Source organism: Ursus arctos, unplaced genomic scaffold, assembly GCF_023065955.2.
Source record: "Ursus arctos isolate Adak ecotype North America unplaced genomic scaffold, UrsArc2.0 scaffold_17, whole genome shotgun sequence".
Taxonomy (NCBI): domain Eukaryota; kingdom Metazoa; phylum Chordata; class Mammalia; order Carnivora; family Ursidae; genus Ursus; species Ursus arctos.
The window spans coordinates 45227189-45246809 of record NW_026622841.1 but is presented as its reverse complement, the minus strand read 5'-3'; the positions used below and the strand labels follow the sequence as shown (position 1 = coordinate 45246809).

General features: G+C 46.3%; 1 protein-coding gene across 3 annotated transcripts; it reads left to right on the top strand.

The window, feature by feature from the left end:
* The first annotated feature begins 684 nt into the window (after positions 1-684).
* On the top strand, positions 685-19566 carry CABYR (calcium binding tyrosine phosphorylation regulated). Of its 3 annotated transcripts, none has more exons than XM_057313180.1 (5): positions 685-1586; positions 4171-4342; positions 4442-4495; positions 14189-14539; positions 17469-19566. In XM_057313180.1, the coding sequence occupies exons 2-5, from the start codon at positions 4195-4197 to the stop codon at positions 18065-18067; spliced, it is 1152 nt and encodes a 383-aa protein (XP_057169163.1). In that variant the 5' UTR covers positions 685-1586; positions 4171-4194; the 3' UTR covers positions 18068-19566. The 3 variants fall into 3 exon arrangements, with proteins under 3 accessions (XP_057169163.1, XP_026351903.3, XP_057169162.1); XM_026496118.4 differs by having other exon boundaries at positions 14189-15436; positions 19483-19566; XM_057313179.1 differs by having other exon boundaries at positions 14189-15436.
* Positions 19567-19621: the final 55 nt, after the last annotated feature.

Below are 19621 nucleotides of genomic sequence, written 5' to 3'. Positions count from 1 at the left end.
GATCCCTAGTGACTGCAAGGGAGGACAAGAAGATTGTAAAACCACATGAAATCATTAGGAGTTCTAGAAATCAAAGCAAATGGTGGTTTGAAAATTTTTGGTTAAATGTTTTCACTGTAACAATTTGCATTTCAGAAGGACTTGGACAAAACAATTATTGAAGAAATGTGGAAAGAGTAAGGGCTTGACGTGAGTCTGAGATATTCTGCACAGTACCTAATACCTGTGTGTCCAAGATGACCTGTCAAGTTTCGGCTACATGAGCACAAATGTCTCTAATTGCTGAAGATACCATAAATGGGGTTTGTACTTGGGGTTTTTAGTAGGTCAGTTTCTATCTTTGATGGTTAAATGTATTATGAACCAAACCATTAGAAATCATGACCGCTTCATTTCACTTTTAATCTACGAAAGTGGGCCTGGGGGTAGCGATGAAGGACAAAAAATGTACCATCTACAAACCTGTCATCACACTCAAAGTCTAAAATTAGCATTTCTCCTTTTAAAATCTTCATGGGAAGATGGAGCCTGCCACATAAGGGGCATTCAGTAATTATTATATGGATGAATTAATATCCATAGAAAGTGCTCTGTGCAGCATAGATGTAGACTAGGGCCTCAACGTTGCCTCTTATTTTTAAGAGCTCTGGAAGCCTTAACAGCTTGAGTTAAAAAAAGAAAGAAAGAAAAAGTGTTTTTATCAGATAGATGCCCCAAAGATGTTATTTGATGATTTCCAGTGGTTCTTGTTTTTTTAATATTTGAAAATGGATGCCAATGAAGCTTGTTTGGAATTTGGTCCTCGTGTTTATGGTAGTGGGGAACGCCCAGGGCAAACCTGCGAGCCTGGATGCGTGAGAGGGCGGGTATTGGAAGGGGTCAGCCCTCCGCTCCTTTGGTCCGAACCGCGGCGGCCGCTGCCAGTGTGGTTGCGGAGGATGGGGTGTGCCTGAGGTATTGCAAGAGCCCAACTAGCGGAAACTGGGAATGTCAAGATTAATACCAAGTTCTCTTTCCACAGGGGATTTTCTCAAAAGGGAAAGTACTGTGTTGCATGAAATCATTCGTTCTCTTTATAGTAGTGTTTGTTACCGTGACAAATTATTCTTCGAAAAGGTGACCGAAAAGAGTGTATCATCACGTTGGGGTGGGGGAGTAGTGTGAAGAGGCGCGGCGGTGACGACGACAACTGCCATAAATCTATTTCTCTTTCCTTCTACAACAGCTTTTATTTTATATTGAGCGACTAAAAGTGAAGAGGCTGTTGCCTTGACCGACTCCCGGCCGTTTGAAAACGCCAGTTTCCCTGCGTCCCTTCGTATTCTGTCAGAGAAGGCGAGGCGTGCCCGCCCCACCAGCGGAGTTCCAGCCTTTGTCCCCTTCGGCTCCCCATTGGCTGGGGGCGCTGAGGCTCCTCCTCCTTCCGTGGCCGCGGGAGCCCTGGGGGGAGGGGGGAGGGGCTTTGTGACGCACGGCCTGACGTCCGCAGGGGTATAAAGGGCCCCGCTGGGAGCGTGGGCTCCTACAGGAGCCGCCGGCAAGGGGGCAACGAGGAAGCTCTTTCGAGCGTAGCCGGAAAGGAGAAGGTGGGGCGAGTCTGGAGAAAAGGACCCCCACCCTGCGGCACCGGAGGCAGTTAGGCCCTCGGGGCGCCTCGCGCGGTGGGCTTTGTGGACGGTTCTTCCAGTGCTGGGGAAGGCGGAGGGCCTCCGGAGTGGGAGGCCCGTGGGGAAGGGCAGGCCCACACCGGCGAGTGTGGCGGAGGTCCTGGACCCGGGGCGGAGGGTCTGCCACCCGCGCCTCCTGAGCTAGTGGGCGCGGAACCGGGACTCCCGCTCTCCCCCATTTCGCTGCCCTTGCCACCAAACAAATCCAACGGCAAACCAAGCACAGACTCAGTGTAGGTCTTGAGGGAATGAGTGGTGTGTACTGTTGGACGTTTGCTGTGGCTCCGAAGCCCCCATTCGCGCGTCCTCAGCCTCCAGCACCGTTGTCCTGCTCAGGCGTTGGCCCTGGGGGAGTGGGTAAAATGCAAGTTCACGGTTCGGGGCGTGGGGGTTGGAGTCGTAAAGCTTGTTTTTGACAAATATTCTTTAAAGGAGAAATGTGGGAAGAATTACGCGGTCACTTTTAAGCAAGCTTCAGTGTAGGTGTGTGTGAGTACCGGTTGATGCAGTCATGCTTGGTGTCCCAATATTTCTTAGCTTGCTCAGGACAGTTCTTTGCATGGGACTGTGTTGTAGGACGCTCAGCATCCCAAGTCCCGGAGCACAGAAAGGCCCTGCACCCGCCCAGAGTCTGGTGTGGGTGGGGACACGGCTACCACCTGCGCGGAGAACCAATAGGATCACTGTACAGCCGTTCTTGCCCAGAGTCTGGTGTGGGTGGGGACACGGCTACCACCTGCGCGGAGAACCAATAGGATCACTGTACAGCCGTTCTCCCTGCGGTTGGTAGCATCAACCACTAACTGCCTACAGAAAGAGGGTTTTGGTAGCTCCATCATGGCTCTTAGTAAGCCCCTTTTCCGAACACGACTTACCTACTCTCACTGGAGTGCAGAGTGTGTACTTGAAAAAAATATATACATACATACATACACACACACAAATATAGTGTAAGTGTATATATATGGATCATACATACAATTACTGTCTATGTCCCTTGACGTTTAGCACGTGGGCTTGCCAAACCTGCACCAGTTTTTTAAAGATGGTTTAATTTAGTAAAGGTCCCACTGACTTATACTCTAAGAGTAGTTTTTCATTAAAGGATTCAATACACTTAATTATATTCTCAAAGGGTTTGCTTTGGCCAATAGAGATTCATTTTTTCCCTGACCTTTGGGAAGAAGAAATGCACTTTTAAATATTCAGCATTTTGCTATGACACATTACTTTTTATTAGAGGTTGACTCCTTATATAATTGCCATAACTAAACTGTGCAACTTAGCCCCACGAAACTCATTACTCTCTTTACTGCAGGGATGTTGTTGACATGATTCATTATCTTGCACTATTCTCCCCTTTATGAGGACCCATAGGAGAAATTTCTCCTGGGTCTCAGTGTTCAGAGTACCTGTGATTCTCCCAAGCAACTGATTTGTTTTTTTTTTTTAATCTCAGGAAACATGAATCATTTAACCAAATGTTTCCTACTTTGTGATGTCTGTTTTGTAGCTTAGGGGCTGATTTGACACCCCATCTCTATCAAAGTGTAGGGCCTATGGCTTGTGTTGGGATACTAACCTTACCTGTAGCTTCATCATATTTTCTACCATAATTTTTCCTTTACCACTGAATTCGTTTCCTTAAATACTTAATTTTGTTCTTTACATGTATTTCTAAACCTTCTTAAATCATTTTTTACAATTAAACAACACACACACACACACACACACACACACACACACAGTTTAGAATGGCCTCTGCAACTTTGGAGCATTGCAGGTTAGACTATGCAATACCCTCGGTACCACTTAAAATCCAGAAAGGCGGGGGGGGGGGGGGAGAGGAGAAAACAAGGGCAGAGGTTAAGGGAGAATAAGAGGAAAGAAAGAGGGGCATATGGTGGTGGGTGGTATGATTCCTATTCTGATTAACATTAAAACAAAATTAAATTTAAAGCTAAAAATTGTATACTGAAAGCTGATCAATGTGTCCAGGGGTAGATTTAGAAACACAAGGAAAAAGATATTATCTTGTAGAAAAACCCTATTGTACAATTCTATTTGAGAAGGTGCAGAAAAACCAGTGCCCATGTAGTTTGATAGGATCTTGTTTAGACACACATCAGCTTGATTAATCTTTCTTGAAATTCTGTACAAAAATTTACTGAATATCACAGGAACAAGTTTTGTTTTGTTGATTTTTCCTTCTTTGTTTTTAATATCATCCTAGAGTTCTTGGCAGGGCTTTCCCCATGGGTTTCTTTAATAATACCATATTGCTCATCTGCACATAATAAGCTATTGGTAGTGTGTGTGTGTGTGTGTGTGTGTGTGTGTGTGTGTGTGTAATTAGCCCATTTTCGCTAGAATAAATGCCTAGAGATTAAACTCAAGCTAATAATTTCAGTAGGAGATAGATTTATTCTTAGAAACTACAGTTGACTCATAGACATTTTAATAGAAAACATGAACCATAAGACTTTGTTTTTCTTCATTCTAGTTGAGACACAGACATCCTGCCGAAATGATTTCTTCAAAGCCCAGACTCGTCGTACCGTATGGCCTCAAGACTCTGCTTGAAGGAGTTAGCAGAGCCGTTCTCAAAACCAATCCGCCAAACATCACTCAGTTCGCAGCAGTTTATTTTAAGGAACTTATTGTGTTTAGAGAAGGTCTGTTATTCCTTTAGAGTATATATTTGTTGCTTTGAAGAGGAAGGCATTTTAAATTGGGCATTTTATGTATCTAATTTCCTGTATTTATTCCTTCAGGGAATACTTCTCTGGATATAAAAGATCTTGTTAAACAATTTCATCAGATTAAAGGTAAGTACCACAAGTGGTAACAGTTCAATAATACTAGTTATAAATTGTCACCATACGTTTAAGCTTAAGAATGATGCCCATAAATATTTTCTGTTTAATCACACTGGTGTTTGTTAAAAAGAAACCATCAGTGTGATTATTTAATTATCTGATCCATTTTTGAAAAATATGGAGATAGTTTGGAGGATTTTAAATCTTTAAAAGACAAAAATAGGAAAAATAGGAAAAACTCATCTTCTCTGTAAACCATTTGGTACAATGAGACCTGAAACAGTGGATGAGCTATGACTCAAACCCTTTCCAATGTCCCCATCTTTAAGGAAGTACACTCAACTTTGAAGAAAATTGGATGTTGTAGTAATGAAGACTCAAATTATAATGAGATACACTACTTGGGAAAGTTGTATAAACATTCTTCTTGGAAGATTTTTTTTATTAAACGAAGAAACATCCTTTTTTCTTTTTTCCTCCCCGTAATAGGTTAACTGCAGTCCAGGTGGAGGGCAGGATATCAATTAGGTGCAACTGACCAGCTTTTCAGTTCCAAGAATCTCTAGATAGTGAAGAGACGTTTTTCCTAGAAAGTGGTCTTCTCCAGCCCATCTGTGGCCTAGGGCCATCCCTCTGCTTAGAAAAGAAGTTGTGTTTTATGTGTATATGTGTAAACGCCTATGTGAACGTGACAGCATGACATTGCATTGACAGAAGAGCAATGAAAAAAGACGGAGAAAGAGGCAAAGTTTACATGATGGGAAGATCATAGCAACGGGGATGAATTGGTGGTGATCCCAAGGACAGGCATACACATCTAAAAGAATGGTAAATAGAACTTTCGGCAGAATTTTGTGGAGAAAACGGAGACTCGTGGTCAGTGGGGGAAATAAGGAAATAATTTTTGCTGCACTGGCTGGCCAGTATTTTGGAATGACTATAGAGAAAGAAAAGGTAGGATCAGTGAGTCTGAGCCACTTTAATACTCTGCCAGTTTGGTGAGGCCAGTACATAACATAGTCAAGCTAGGGAGAAGTCAGGAGTAGAACCTGGAAAATGTGAAAATTGAGGATTTGGACCTGCAGTGAAAGACATACCCCAAAACAGAAAACAAGACCAAAATCAGCAAGAGTTAGCATTTGAAGGAGCGGGGAAGTGAAGCTCTGTGGTTCAGGAATATTTTGCTCTCTAGTCTGACTGCTTCCCTGCAGGGTCCTGATGGCATTCTCAGCTTACCTTGGGACGCAGGTCTGGGATTTGCTTGCCACCAGCAGGATATACAGACGAGTGCTAGAACACTGACCATTCTCCCCTTCCCTATTAGGCTGGTTTCCCCAAGAAGTCAAGGTTATTAGGGGCTTTGTACCCCAGGAGCTATGTTTGAGAGGCCCGAGAGTGAGCAGGCTTCCTATGTTTGAGAATGGTGGTAAAGTTGGTGAATCTTTATGCTGTGAGGACATTAACTGGTAGCTTTTGAGGCAAATTTGTTTACTGAGGAACTTACCCACCAACTTAGCGAGTGGACTAAAGTAATGTGGATTAGTTTAACAGACTGAACTAATGGAACAGTTATACTTCCGATGGAGGTAAGAAGAGGGAGATAAATTCTTTTCTCCTCCGGTAACTATAGTTACCAAGACAATTTACATAACGTGCAGATAATCCTAGAAGTGAGCTCGCCATATGGCTGTAGACGTGGATCGCTCTCTGGTAGTAGACCAGAAGGGAACATTGCTTGCTCTGGGTTACTGGGGAGATGGGAAGGTAACATGAAGGTATGCCCCGATGACCAGAAAATCCAGAGTTCTTTGTCACTGTCTAATAACAGTTTGGCTCATTTATCTGCCTTTTACTGTCGTATCAGCCAGTTTTTTATTGGCAAACAGTGTCCGTTAACTTAGGTCCTATCATAGAGACTGCACGAAGCCATCTACATCCAGGAAAGCATCACTCTGGGCTAAAGAGGGACATCTAGGGATATACACCATAAGGTTTCCTTTTGGTAGGGCATTTCCTCGCCTGAGTGACATCCTCCTGTCTTCTAACTGGTTTTAAACCAATTCCTCAACTGCTATTCCTGTGGGAGTGCCAAGCAAATATGGCTGCATGGTGGTTCGGTTCTCTACAATAAAAGTGTGGGTAGAACAAGTAGCATCTTTTCTGTCCTCTAAATACACTTCCCTTACGTGGACCCCGGTGTTAGGTATGGATGGTGGCATCTAGAATACCCTACATGCTCTGTTGGTCCCAGGGATTGTGGCTCTCCCAGGTTTTCCATGATTTGCAATATGGAAACATGGACCATTTTTTGAGGACTATGTCAACTGACCCTTATTCTAGTCTTCCAGTCTCCTCAGCATGAGGCGAGGCCAAGCTAAAGGCACCATCAGGTATTAGCACTTGGTAAAGTGGAGCAAAGGCTCACTCATCCCTGGGGCCTTGGTCCCCACTCATCTCCCAGCTGCTAATGTGAGCATGAAAGACATTTGTTTTATGTCCACAGTACAGCCCTGCACATATCATGTGTTTTATTTGAACACTTCATCCTGGATTTTTCTTGGAACGAAGCCCATTTTTGGTAGGCTCCTTTATAGGACCAGTAGTGTTTACCAGAGTCCCCAGTGCCTTTAAAAATTCATGTAAACTCAGATGATGGAAGAGGGAGGAGGAAAAGAACCAGACAGGAGAGCAAACTTTTCTTCTCTGTTCTCTCATCGCTTCCCCCGCTTTCCAGAGTCTAGAACATTTAGGATGGTCCCTGGCTCTGTCCAGGCCTCCGCTGTGGCATCTGACCCACATACGCCCATTTCCAAAGCAGCTCAGGCTGCGGAACACTTCCTTGGACCCTCTTGTTTTCCTGCAATTGGATGAGACAGACCTCACTACCGTACGAATCAGAGAAAGTACCCCCACTTTTCAGTCTTCTTGGAGAGTTTCTTCATTAATAGTACTGAATCATTAACTGAGGGGATTTTAGAAACTCGGGTGATCTTTTAAGGCCAAAGAGTTGTCTACCACTTACTATGTTACAGGTAGGAAATGAAGGGAAAGAGGAATGGAATTATCGAGTATAGTCATACCTTGGAGATACTGTGGGTTCAGGTCCAGACCATCAAAATAAAGCAAATATTGTAATAAAGCCAGTTAAATGAACTCTCTTGGTTTCCCAGTGCATATAAAAGTTGTGTTTATACTCCACTGTAGTCTAAGTGTGCAATAACACGTCTAAAAAAAAACCCAGTGTACATATCGTAATTAAAAAAAATACTTTATTGCTAAAAAATGTTAACTACCATCTGAGCTTCCAGAGAGATGCGTTGATGTTGGTGGCTGCTGACTGGTCAGGGTGGTGGTGGTGAAGGTTGGGGTGTCTGTGGCAATTTCTTAAAATAAGCAGTGAAGTTTGCCGCACCTAATGACGCTTCCTTTCATGACTGATTTCTCTGTCGCATGAATGCTGTTTGACGGCATTTACGCACAGGACTTCTTTCACAGTTAGTCAAACTGGACCCTGCTGCTGCTTGATCAACTAAGTTTACAGAATACTGAACGTCCTTTGCTGTCATTTCAACAATCTTCACAGCATCTTCACCAGGACTGTAGATTCCATCTCAAGAAAGGGCTTTCCTTGCTCATCCATAAGAAGCAACTCCTCATCCATTCAGGTTTTATCATGAGCTTGCAGCAGGTCAGTCCCATCTTCAGGCTCCACTTCTAGTTCTAGTTCTCTTGCTGTTTCCACCACATCTGCAGGGACTTGTTCCACTGACGTCTGGAACCCCTCAAAGTCACCCATTACTTTGGAATCAGCTCCTTCCAGATGCCTGTTAATATTCATAAATGTTTTTAATGGCATCTAGAGTGGTGAATCCTTTCCAGAAGGTTTTCATCTGACTTCACCCAGATCCATCTGAGGAATCATTATCTTTTACAATGATAGCCTTACAATACGTAGTTCTTAAATAACGAGACTTGAAAACTGAAATTCCTTTTTGATTCATGGACTGTAGTATCGACATATTAGCACGTATGAAAACCACATTCAGCTCATTGGACACCTCCGTCAGAGCTCTTGGGTGACCACGTGTGTTGTCAATGAGCAGTAATATTTTGAAAGGAATCTTTTTTTCTGAGCAACAGGTCTCAACAGTGGGCTGAAACTAAGTAAACTGTGGGGTAAACAGACATGATGTCATCCAGGCTTTGCTGTTCCATTTCTAGAGCACGGGCAGAGCAGATTTAGCATCATTCTTCAGGGCCCTCGGATTGTCAGAATGGCAAAGGAGCTTTGGCTTCAACTTAAAGTCACCCGCTGCATAGCCCTAACAGGGGAGCCAGCCTGTTCTCTGAAGCTTTGAAGTCGGGCGTTGACTTCTCCTGTCTAGCTAGCAAAGTCCTCGATATCCTCTTCTAATATAAGAATGTTGCATCTACATTGAAAATCTATTCTTTAGTGTAGTCACCTTTGTTAATGACCTTAGAGCTTCTGGGTCACTGGTGGCAGCTTCTCCATCAGCACCTGCTGCTTCACCTTGCACTTCGCCGTCATGGAGGCGGCTTCTTTCCTTAAACCTCATGAGCCCCCCTCTGCCAGCGTCAGACTTTTCTCCTGCAGCCTCCTCAGCTCTCTCAGCCTTCGCAGAACTGAAGAGTCAGGGCCTGGCTCTGGATTAGGCTTTGGGTTCAGGGAATGCTGTGGCTGGCTTGCTCTATCCAGACCGCTCACGCCTTCCCGATCTCAGCCATAGGCTGTTTTGTCTGTCATTCGTGTGCTCACCGGGTCAGCACTTTCAGCTTCCTTTAAGGACTTTTCCTTTGCGTTCACAACTTGTCTAACTGGTTGGCATAAGAGGCCTAGCTTTCGGCCTATCTCAGTTTTCAAATGCCTTCCTCACTAAGTTTAGTCATTTCTAGCTTTTGATTTAATGTGTGAGACACGTGGCTCCTCCTTCACTTGAACACTTAGAGGCCATTATAGGGTTATCGATTGGCCTAATTTCAATATTGTTGGTGTCTCCTGGAATTAGGGAGGTCCCAGAGGAGGGAGAGAGATGGGGGAACAGCCAGTCATCCTTGCTTGACATAGGGCTGCCACAAACCTTCAATATGTTAAAAAAAAAAAAAAAAGGATTTGTGAGTGAAATAAAGCGAAGTGCAATAAAATGAGATATTTATAAGTAGGTGACATCATTACAATTTTACTTAAAAGAAATCTGATGGTTGGGCTTGATTAAAAAACTTGTAAGCTTCTAAATATTGGTTGGTAGGGTTAGGATCGAAACGGGGAGCTTCCTAGCAGCATAACTCATGCTCTTTCCATAGTAAATAACACTGTGATCCTCCGGAAAAACTCGAAATTCTTGAACTGAAGGAGTGGAGAGAAATTTCAGCTCCCTGTCCCCATAGTATCTCCTGCTCTTCCGCATCTTCCTCTCCGGTCACCTTCTCGCGTAGAACCTGACGGCAGATTGCGCTCGTTCTCACGCTTTCACCACTCAGCGAGGAGGGGCAGTGGTTTCCCCATGCAGAGTGGCAGATGAAATCTCAACACCATCACCTTCCATCCCCCCCAGCTTCCCTGAGTCTAGTTTCTAGGATCAGCCCTGTCCTGCTTCCAACAAAGGCAGGAAATAGCTCACTCTTTGGAAGAATCGAGAAGGCCTAGCCCAACTGAGTTAACCTGTTAACTTTTTTTTTTTTTTTTTAAGATTTATTTGAAAGAGAGAGAGATAGTGACAGAGAGTACAAATGGGGAGGAGAGGGAGAAGCAGGCTCCCTCTGAGCAGGGAGCCCGATGCGGGGCTCAATCCCAGGACCCTAGGATCATGACCCAAGCCGAAGGCAGATGCTTAACCAACTGAGTTACCAGGCGCCCAACCTTTTAACTTTTCTTACTGATCCTGGACATTGTTGGCTTGGCCATAAGGTAGTAATTATAACCACGCACTGCTGCTGATCACTGGGCGCGATTTCAATTTAGCACCATTGCAGTTATGCATATCATTAAATGTTGTCCTATTTATTCGTATTAAATAGTCATAATATTTTTAGTTTAATTCTTATGCCAAATTCTATTTTTATGCATTATTTTCACAGTTAGTTACACATACTTGTGGCTCTTCTATTAAGTAAATGAGAAATGTATCAATTTCAGGACAATCTGTACTAAATTTTGTGAAGCTCTGGTGCTACTCTGCACTTTCCTGGACATTTTTTCAAGTAAGGCTATACCGATTCCCTAAACAGGGATGGGTATTGTGCCAGAATGATCCTTTTTATTTCTTGAAGTCTTGTATTTGCCTAGGCAGGGTGGTAATTTGTATCAAGGTAAGAATTTCATTAAGTTGAAAAAAGTTCAAATAATTATCTGGTTGTGATGTTGGGAGGGGGAACCTAGGTCTTTTATGCTTTTCCACTGTGGTAAGATTAATCAGTTGGGGAACAGTCCATACTAAAGAAGGCGAATAAATCATGGAACCAATCAATGATATAGTCAATGGTATAGATTTGGGGTCAGATTGGCAGCCTAGGGCAGAAATACAGGGTTAGGATTAAGAGGGGAAGCAGATATGGCAGACCAGGAAAGTGAGGACAAGGGGGTCAGGGACACTAGGACATAAGAGTCAGTATGTGTGGGAAGAACATCTTGGACCTGAACAGGTTAAGTGTAGCTCTCTGCTCTCCAGGAACATTGATAGCTCCCTATTGCTCACAAAATCCAAAGTCTTCAGTGTCACAGGAATACTTTTGAAAAATATTAAACTAGTGTACACTGATTTCGGATAGCCTCCCATTGTTCCTGTTCACTCCGTTCGTCTCTACCCACTCAAGCATTCATTCATTTGGCTTTAGGGGATAAGGCGAATATAATTCAAGCAAGGAAGTCATTACTCAGTAGTGAGTTTCCCAAGTTCATAGTAAGAAACACTTTGGAGTTTTGCAGGAGCCCGTTTTTGTTGAGAGAAGATTTTCTTGGAATTTCCAGAGCTGAGTTTTAACTTAAGAGCCAAAGCTACTAGAATCAAGTTTTTATTTTATATATGCCATGGTGGGGAGGAGATAGGATAGAAGCTCATTTCCTGCTGCAAAGGGAAGGGAAGTAAAGTCCTTCCTGGCGTGGCACTGCCGTACCGGGGCGTGGGGCGTGCACATGAAGTGCTAGCTGAGACCGAAAGTGGGTATAAGGAAGGTGGGGAGAACCTCTGATTGGAATTCTCTAAAACCGGAACAAAAGTCTTGTGCTTTGCTTTCCTGGGTGCCTCTCTGAGCGGCTTTGTGGTTAGCATGGCATTGCATTTAACATAACACGTGCTACGTTCAGCACCCACGCTGTAATTGTCATGATCAGACATTCAGTAAGTGTTGAATACAAGAATTAAATTTGAAAAGCCTCAGATTAGAAATCATGGAGCATCTTTCTCAGACTAGCCTGACATAAGATTTCTGCTGTCCCAGGGTCCGCATGGGGCTCCTAGTTGGTCCAGATGTGTTCCAATTGTCCCAGAGTGCTGACAAGCAGGGAATCGCGCTGGGACAAAGTGAAGTTACTCACCCTGCCAGCAGAGAGCTATAGCACATAGTGTCCGCGCTGGGGTTTGGTAAAAATTGGCAGCTAGGCCTCCGATGCTAAAGACCAAATTAGGAGGGGATCTCCCAGGAAATAACAGGCTACGTTTTCCACAAAGTGGAAATCCTTCAGTGACTACAGCCAAGTCAGGGTTGACACCCAGCGCCCAGGCACTAGGAGCAGAGGCTTCTCTAGGCCACCGAGGTCTGGCAGAGAAGAGCAACGTGGATCAGAGCCAGAGCTCACTCGAGCAGTCAGCCTCCTTCTTTAGATATGGGAGAATCTTTGATAAATACCCCCAAAAGATTGACTAATTAACCAAAAGAGACTTTAAACTAGAAGGGCTAAGTATTTTTTTAACTTAGATTGGGTAAATTTTGCCATTTGGAAACAAGCATTTTAATGCAAATAGAGAAAGTAAAGTAATGCTTTCTGACAAGTCTGTCCTAGTGCGTAAATTTTGATCCCTTTCCAAGACCAGGCTGCACAAACATAGCTTTCTGCAATCTGAATCTCTCCTACCTTTGCCGTCATCTCTCCCCCTATGCACCAAACAGACAGCTTGTCATCGCCTCATTTTTGGTTTACGCTACTTCCCTCTCCAGGAGTTGCTATGCACCTTTCAAATCCTACCTATCCGTAAAGTCCACTTCATTGTTTCATTTAATGAAACTTTAAATTCCTACCCATTCCCAGATGCTGTGCTAGGTGAAAGTCAGTGGAGGAAGAGAGATTTCACTCTCGCTAGGATGGAGGGGCTGCTATCACACTTAGCCTCCTATCATCAACCATCATAAAAGCTGGAGCAATTCTATAAAACAGTCCAGTGCCTGGAGCCTTGGGAGAAGGAATTCATAGAAAGTGAGCCCCCTCTTCACCCTAGCAGCATGCACTTCTTGCACAAGGACAGCAAGGCCAAGGCGAGAGTGGAAGTGTGTCTGGGAAGAGAAAATGGAGCAGCAGAGTTTGGGGCTGGGATTTGGGCAACAAAGTGTCAGAGAGGGGGTGTTTGCAGAGAAGGATCCCCCCCAAAGTCTGCAAGCCATTTCCTTTGGGTGGCTGGCCAACTCCAGAGCTGCCTGTGTGTGGAGGATGCCTTGAGGCTTAGCAGGGAAGAGCTGGCGGGAGACTAGAAGCTGGGTGGGGATTTCAGAAATGGAGTGCTGTCAGGGGTGGTGGCTTTGGGCCCAGCCGGCATGAAGAAGCCTTGTGAAGCCTGGCGATACAGTGAGACCCCAGGGAGGTCACCACCGAGGAATAAAGTCCATGTGCGAGGAGTAAGAACAGAGCTGAAAAACACCCACTTTCTGCTTTTTCTGCCAATTTCATTATGTGGGAAATGCTTCCCCAAGAGGAAATCCTCAGAAAAGGGTTCACAGCAGTTTCCCCGCCCTAGGAATTCCTCTAGGTCATCAGCTGTTTGGACCTCCCAAGCCACGAGAATGCCCTCATGCCTGAGGATTCGCCGAGTCCAAGCGGACCCAGCTCTCTCTCCCTGCCCCTCTTGTCTGGGTCAGTAGGACTTTGGCTGCTGCGTTATCATAGCTCGCCAGCAAGTGCTACCATTTTTAGGTTAGACTATACGATGTTTCCTAAGGTCAAAATATCCTATAGGCCTGGTTTTCCCATTCGTTGTTAAATTGTACATACCAGTTCTCTAAAGTTGAGGACTGCCTTTATTAACATGACAGCGTTCGTTTCATTAAGAAGCTATTCCGTCAGCTGGAGATTAGATCACTTAACTGCTCAGGTGTAACCCCCCCCTCTTGTGTTTTATGTGGAAGCTTAGATCAGGAGCTTTTTCCATGGAGGTTTCCAGCTTTCTTAGCTCTAGGCAGAGTTACCATCTTCCCCCCCCACCCCACCCCCACACTGACCAGCGAGGGTGGTAAGTGATTACTCGTTTTGTCACCGTGCTACGTAGAGTCGCTGATTTCTGAGATGAACTGAGGTGTCTTCCGAGTGGGGAAGGAAGGGAAGTTTCAGTACCCATTCTAAATCACAGATGGTGGGAAATTAAGCAGAACTCGCCTGTGCTTGTGTGTGTATTGACATCCGAATGTTCAACCTATTACTGCTTAAGAATTTTCAGGGGCGGGGGGATACCGGCTAATTAACCTATCTGGCTTTTTTAGTAGAGAGGTGGTCAGAAGGAACGACACAAGAGAAGAAAGCAGAATGTATAAAAGAACAGGTAGGAACATCTATAGTTTCCCAAGAACCTACACGGATGGAGAAATCCACGGACACAGAGGAGGACAATATAGCTGGACCACTGTTTATGAACAAAACCACTCAGTTCCCATCAGTTCACTTGGAGATGCTCCAGGAGCCCGAGGAGACACCCGAAGCAGCTCGTGGTTCCAGTTCGAAACCGTCTACCCCTAAGGTTATGACCCCACCCTCATCACCACCTCCAGCAGCCGTGTCGCCCGAGTTCGCTTATGTCCCAGCGGACCCAGCTCAGTTTGCCGCTCAGATGTTAGGTAAAGTTGCATCTATTCATTCTGATCAGTCTGACGTGTTAATGGTGGATGTGGCCACGAGTCTGCCTCTGTTTTCCGACGAGGTGCTGAGCTCAGAGGCTGCTGAAGATGCCGGGGAGGCCTCTCCTGCTGCGTATTCTGCAGAGGGGGCAACCCTGCAGGTTCTGAGCCAAACGGCTGTCCGTGTAGATTTGGGTTCTATACCTAAAGGCGATGAAGCTGAACCAGCAGCGGCTTCCTCCTTCCCCTTGCAGGATGAACAAGACCCTCCTGCTTACGATCAAGCTCCCGAGGTCCCTTTGCAGGCTGATATTGAGGTCACCTCATTCGTTCACGTTTCATCTATCTATAACAATGAGCCTGTGACTGAAGGAGTTACTTATGTCGAGCAAATACCAGAACACATACTTATCCCTTTTACCGATCACGTGGCGTCTCTTAAAGAAAGCGAGCCACCAGTTAGTCCCATACCTGTAGCACTGGCCACGGGCATGTCTGAGAACCCTGTAGGTTCGGTAAAGCAGTTGGAGCAGGATGCAAATTATTCCTCAGTACTTCTGGAGGCAGAAGCAACAGTTCTGCTCCCTGGCACCTCTTTGCAAGGTCCGCCTGCACAGTTCCCGGATGCAGAGGGCTCTGAAAAACCTCTGCACGTTGAAATGGAGTTCACTGCCCTAGTGCCTGGCAGCCCCGGGCAGGAGGAGTCCTGGGGAAACTCCGCAGCGCAGGAGATGGAGGTCAAACTCGTGCTCTCTGGGGAAGCTGGCACAGCTGTGCTCTCGGCTGCGCAGGGAAGGGCAGCAGGGGGTACCCCCCCTCCTGTTCCAGAAGGTCTTACTGAACCAGAACCCGAACCAGAATGGGAAGAAGCACTTGAACAAGGTTTGATGGAGCCAGGTAAGAAAACCAGAGACTTACAAAATTACCAATTACATTTTCAGGTGACCTCTATTTCAGGTGACCACGGACGTGGGCTCCCTCCAGGTTGGTCAAAAGGCTCTATTTTCAATAGCTTTTAAGGTGGCAAACCTACGTAAAGGCTTTGTTGTACTTGGGATTTTACTCTTATGAGAGGAGTGATTTTAAAGCGACATCCCCACAGCCCGGCCTCAATGTTGGGTCACCTTGCACTTCTGGAGCCTCCAGTCAGGCACACGATCTGTGATCCTAACTCGCCGTTGCGCACGTCAGCCAGGGGGTGTTGGCTGGAAATCGCTCACTTGTGAGTGTAAACTCCGGGCACACAAGGCCCTCCGGAGGCGCGGCCCGTGGTGCGTGAGAGACATGGTGGTGTGTCGCCCCTGCTTTCGCCCTGCAGCGGGAGAGCTCTGCAAGCGGCTGCGGGAGCCCGGGGGGCCCTGGCTCCCTGCCGGGCCGGGGGCAGCTGCATAGCTGGGCGGAGAGGACGGCCCGGCCGCACCTCTGTCCCCCGGGCCAGCGCACGGGCAGCAGCAGCAGCCCGGCTGGCCGCTCGAGCCACTGAGAGGACCGGCCTCCTCTGGTTGGGCCCACCAAGAGCTGCACAAACCCCACCGCCGGCCGGGCTGCGGGATGCTGCCCGGGCTTTCCCGTGACACAGACGTGGCTTGATCCCTCCCTCCAGCTATGGACATAGGTCTGCCCCCCTCCTGCCCCCTCCCCTTGAGGGCTACACGGAGCCGACCTCCCCCGACCCTTTGCAGAAAGCCTCTCCACGTTGACTCTTCCCAGAGCCGGGATGGTCGTGTTAGCACAGCAGGTGTTTTGGGATCAAATTCTGTCTGGCAATGTGACGGGGATCTGCGCCACTGAGAAGGCCGGGGGCAGTGTTGGGAGCTAGCACGTGGGACGGGCACGACCCTTGTGGCGGAGGCGGTAGTGACACCCCAAGTCCCGGCTCCCCAGTGCTCGCCCTTTTTCTAAAGCACCACGTGGAGATTTCAAACGGAAGGCTAGGCTTGTATGTCTTTAACTGGCTTGCAGAAGGATCCGTTGACGGTATCTGAAGCTACTGAAAACTCAGCAGCTTAATCATGTGCATAGTGTTCTTTTCTGGGGAAGAAGAAAAGCTGCACCAGGAATACGAGGCCCAGTGTTCAAACGGTGGACTCGGTACAATTTGGGCCACGTGCCACTCCTCCGTCAGGAAGGAGTTTTGCCTCCATCTCATCTTCTGGGACTTAGTTCTCTAAGACAGTACTGTCTTCATTAGGCAAGACAAACCTGCCATCATAGATTCCTTGGTGTTAAGTAGATGGATGGCACTCCTAGACATTGTTTTGTTTTGTTTTGTTTTTCTTAAAGAAGCCCTCGGGGACTGACCAGCCTTTTACTGCCACCTAGGACCTATGATTTCAAGCCTTGCCTAAAGGGGGTGCTCTCTGGGGTTCTGAGTCCTAGATGATGTGATGTCTTGTGTGTGGTGACCAGTTAATGTGAGATTATGGCGCCAGTGAAGGGCCACAGATAACTGATAATGTGACCAAATCATGATGCCCAGTGCAGCCTTCTTTAGTAAAGAAAGTCACTATGCAGATGAATTAACACTTTTTCACTGGCTTCACACACACTTCAATTGATTCTTTTGGTAAAGCCCCAAGTGTGGATCCTCCACGTCCTGTGTGCGGGCGCTGCGGTGGCCACGTCTCAAGCTGGTGCCCCTGGGACCGGCGGCTTCGGATGAGATTGCTTCTTCAGCTACAACTCAAGTGCCCCTGCCACCTGCTCGCACAACCCTGTCCTCGCTTTCCAGTGGTAGAGAGCCTCACTTCTTTCACATTACCAAACACGATTTAGCCCTCTCTATAGCACGCTTTATGGCACACGTTACTACCACAGCTGTTTGTTTATATGTAAAAAAAAAATTTACAAAGACATTTCTGTGCATAGCGCCTGATACAGAGACCAACCTTTAATGCCTGCAAATTTTGTTGTTTTTTTTTTTTTATAGCCATAGCAGCAAGCGAAGCAGGACAACCACCACCATACTCTAACATGTGGACCCTTTATTGTCTAACTGATATGAATCAACAAAGTCGCCCATCACCGCCACCTGCACCTGGGCCTTTCCCCCAAGCAACCCTCTATTTATCTAATCCTAAGGATCCACAGTTTCTGCAGCAGCCACCGAAAGTTACTTCTCCAACTTACGTGATGATGGACGACAGCAAGAAGACCAGTGCCCCACCTTTTATTTTAGTAGGCTCGAATGTTCAGGAAGCTCAGGATTGGAAACCTCTTCCTGGACATGCTGTTGTTTCTCAGTCAGATGCCTTGAAGAGATACGCTGCAGTCCAAGTACCCATTGCTGTTCCTGCAGATCAGAAATTCCAGAAACATACCCCAAATCCCCAGAATGGTAGTCCTCCTCCAAGTGGACAAGATGTCCCCAGGCCACAAAGCCCAGTTTTTCTTTCTGTTGCATTCCCAGTAGAAGACGTAGCCAAAAAAGGTTCAGGATCTGGTGACAAACGTACTCCCTTTGGAAGTTACGGTATTGCTGGAGAAATAACCGTGACTACTGCCCATGTTCGCAGAGCAGAAACTTAAAACTGGTAGGTAAAGTTTCCTACCGTGATTTGTGGGCCTTCACACACTAGTACTTTGATTTGTTGACCTGGAGATAGAGGTATTTACAGAAATTGAATTGAGATATGCAAAGAGTTGGGGTATACACAAATGTGATGTGGTTATTATCTCCAAGTTCATTACCCCTGGTTACTAAGAAAGGCACAGTAGGTGCACTGCACCAGGACGACTCACACCGAGGACTTGGGGCCTAAACATGAATCAATCCACCCAATCACCTTTGAACACCTGGTTCTTCAGCTAGCCCTGTGGAAGATGCTAGACAGGGATGGCTTTATCAAAAAAAGACATCAGGTAGGAATTTTGTAGTCTAATTGGCAGGTGAAGGGGTGGGTCAGAGTAGAGGCCAGGCGTGAGCACTGGGGCCAACTGGAGAGGGGGAGATCAGAGACGCTATGGAGCGCCCCGTCACTGGTAGGTTTGTTCCCTCAGAGAGTGAGGAGTTACAGTAAAATGGGCAGGTTGGAAACACCTGAAGGAACTAAAGCAACTGGCATTAACTGGATCAGATCATTGAATCACTCACAAATCATCATCTTTACGTTCTTCATCTCACCAGTACCTAATGCCCTGTCCCATGCTCGTCCCGCCTCCCCCCTCAGTGGGGGAATGGACTGGAGAGTTCATGACACCACGTGAAGTACGGTGAGGAAAACAAGACACTGACACACGCCCTCCTTTATTAGGGCATTCAGGCCCGATGTCAGCTGACTCCTGAGTCCCAAGAAGGAACCAGCCTTGCAGAGAGCCCACAGACCAGGCCTTAGGAAAGAGCAGGACTCAGACATGGCAAGGAGGCCAACATGAGACTGATGGGGAGAGGCTGGGGACAGACCTAAGAGGACGTCAGAGCTGTGAAGGGGGGAACCATAGGCTTCGAGGGCCCCTGGATCCGTAGGACAGACACTGGGATTGACAGCTCAGCAGGAAGCCAGGAGAATGACAGACCTAGGAGGCAGGATGGAGGTCACTAGAGGAAGCAGGGAGACGAGTTAAGATATGAAGCAAGTGTCAAACCCGCACCCCCATGAGTTCAGTTACTTGAAACAATTGCATGCCAAACAAACATCTGATGGGCAAAAGCTAGATTTCCTTCACAGGCAGGTTCAGATGCTATAGTGACTGACCGTATTTAGGGAGAACTCCGTTAGCAAATCTTACGTCCATGTGCCCTCATTTGCCCCCTTTGTAGACTTCCAGTGGAATTGTCAGAATGGCTGTTTTCCGCATGAAATGCTGGGATATTTCAGTGCAAATGCACAGACAGCTACATAAGACTTTAGTAATGGGAGGGTCGACCTCACATTTTTGATCTGCCACTCATTTTATGTGTTCGGTTTTGTGATTAAACAATTCACTGTTTACATTCCTAACAGATGCTGGAAACGCCGTTTGAGCCAACGTTCAAGGTGGAGTCTGCCACCGAGCGTACTTTGTCAATAAACTTCATGCAAGCATAAGACCCTGTGCTTTTACTTTGTAACTTAGGACAATCGATTACAAAAGGTCTTAAAT

Bases quoted from the DNA above. Each gene is read 5' to 3' on its own strand.
- CABYR (XM_057313179.1), top strand. From the start codon at position 4,195: ATGATTTCTTCAAAGCCCAGACTCGTCGTACCGTATGGCCTCAAGACT. The intron at 4,496-14,188 runs GTAAGTACCACA...TGGCTTTTTTAG, and splicing joins ACAATTTCATCAGATTAAAG to TAGAGAGGTGGTCAGAAGGA. The intron at 15,437-17,468 runs GTAAGAAAACCA...TTTTTTTTATAG, and splicing joins ACAAGGTTTGATGGAGCCAG to CCATAGCAGCAAGCGAAGCA.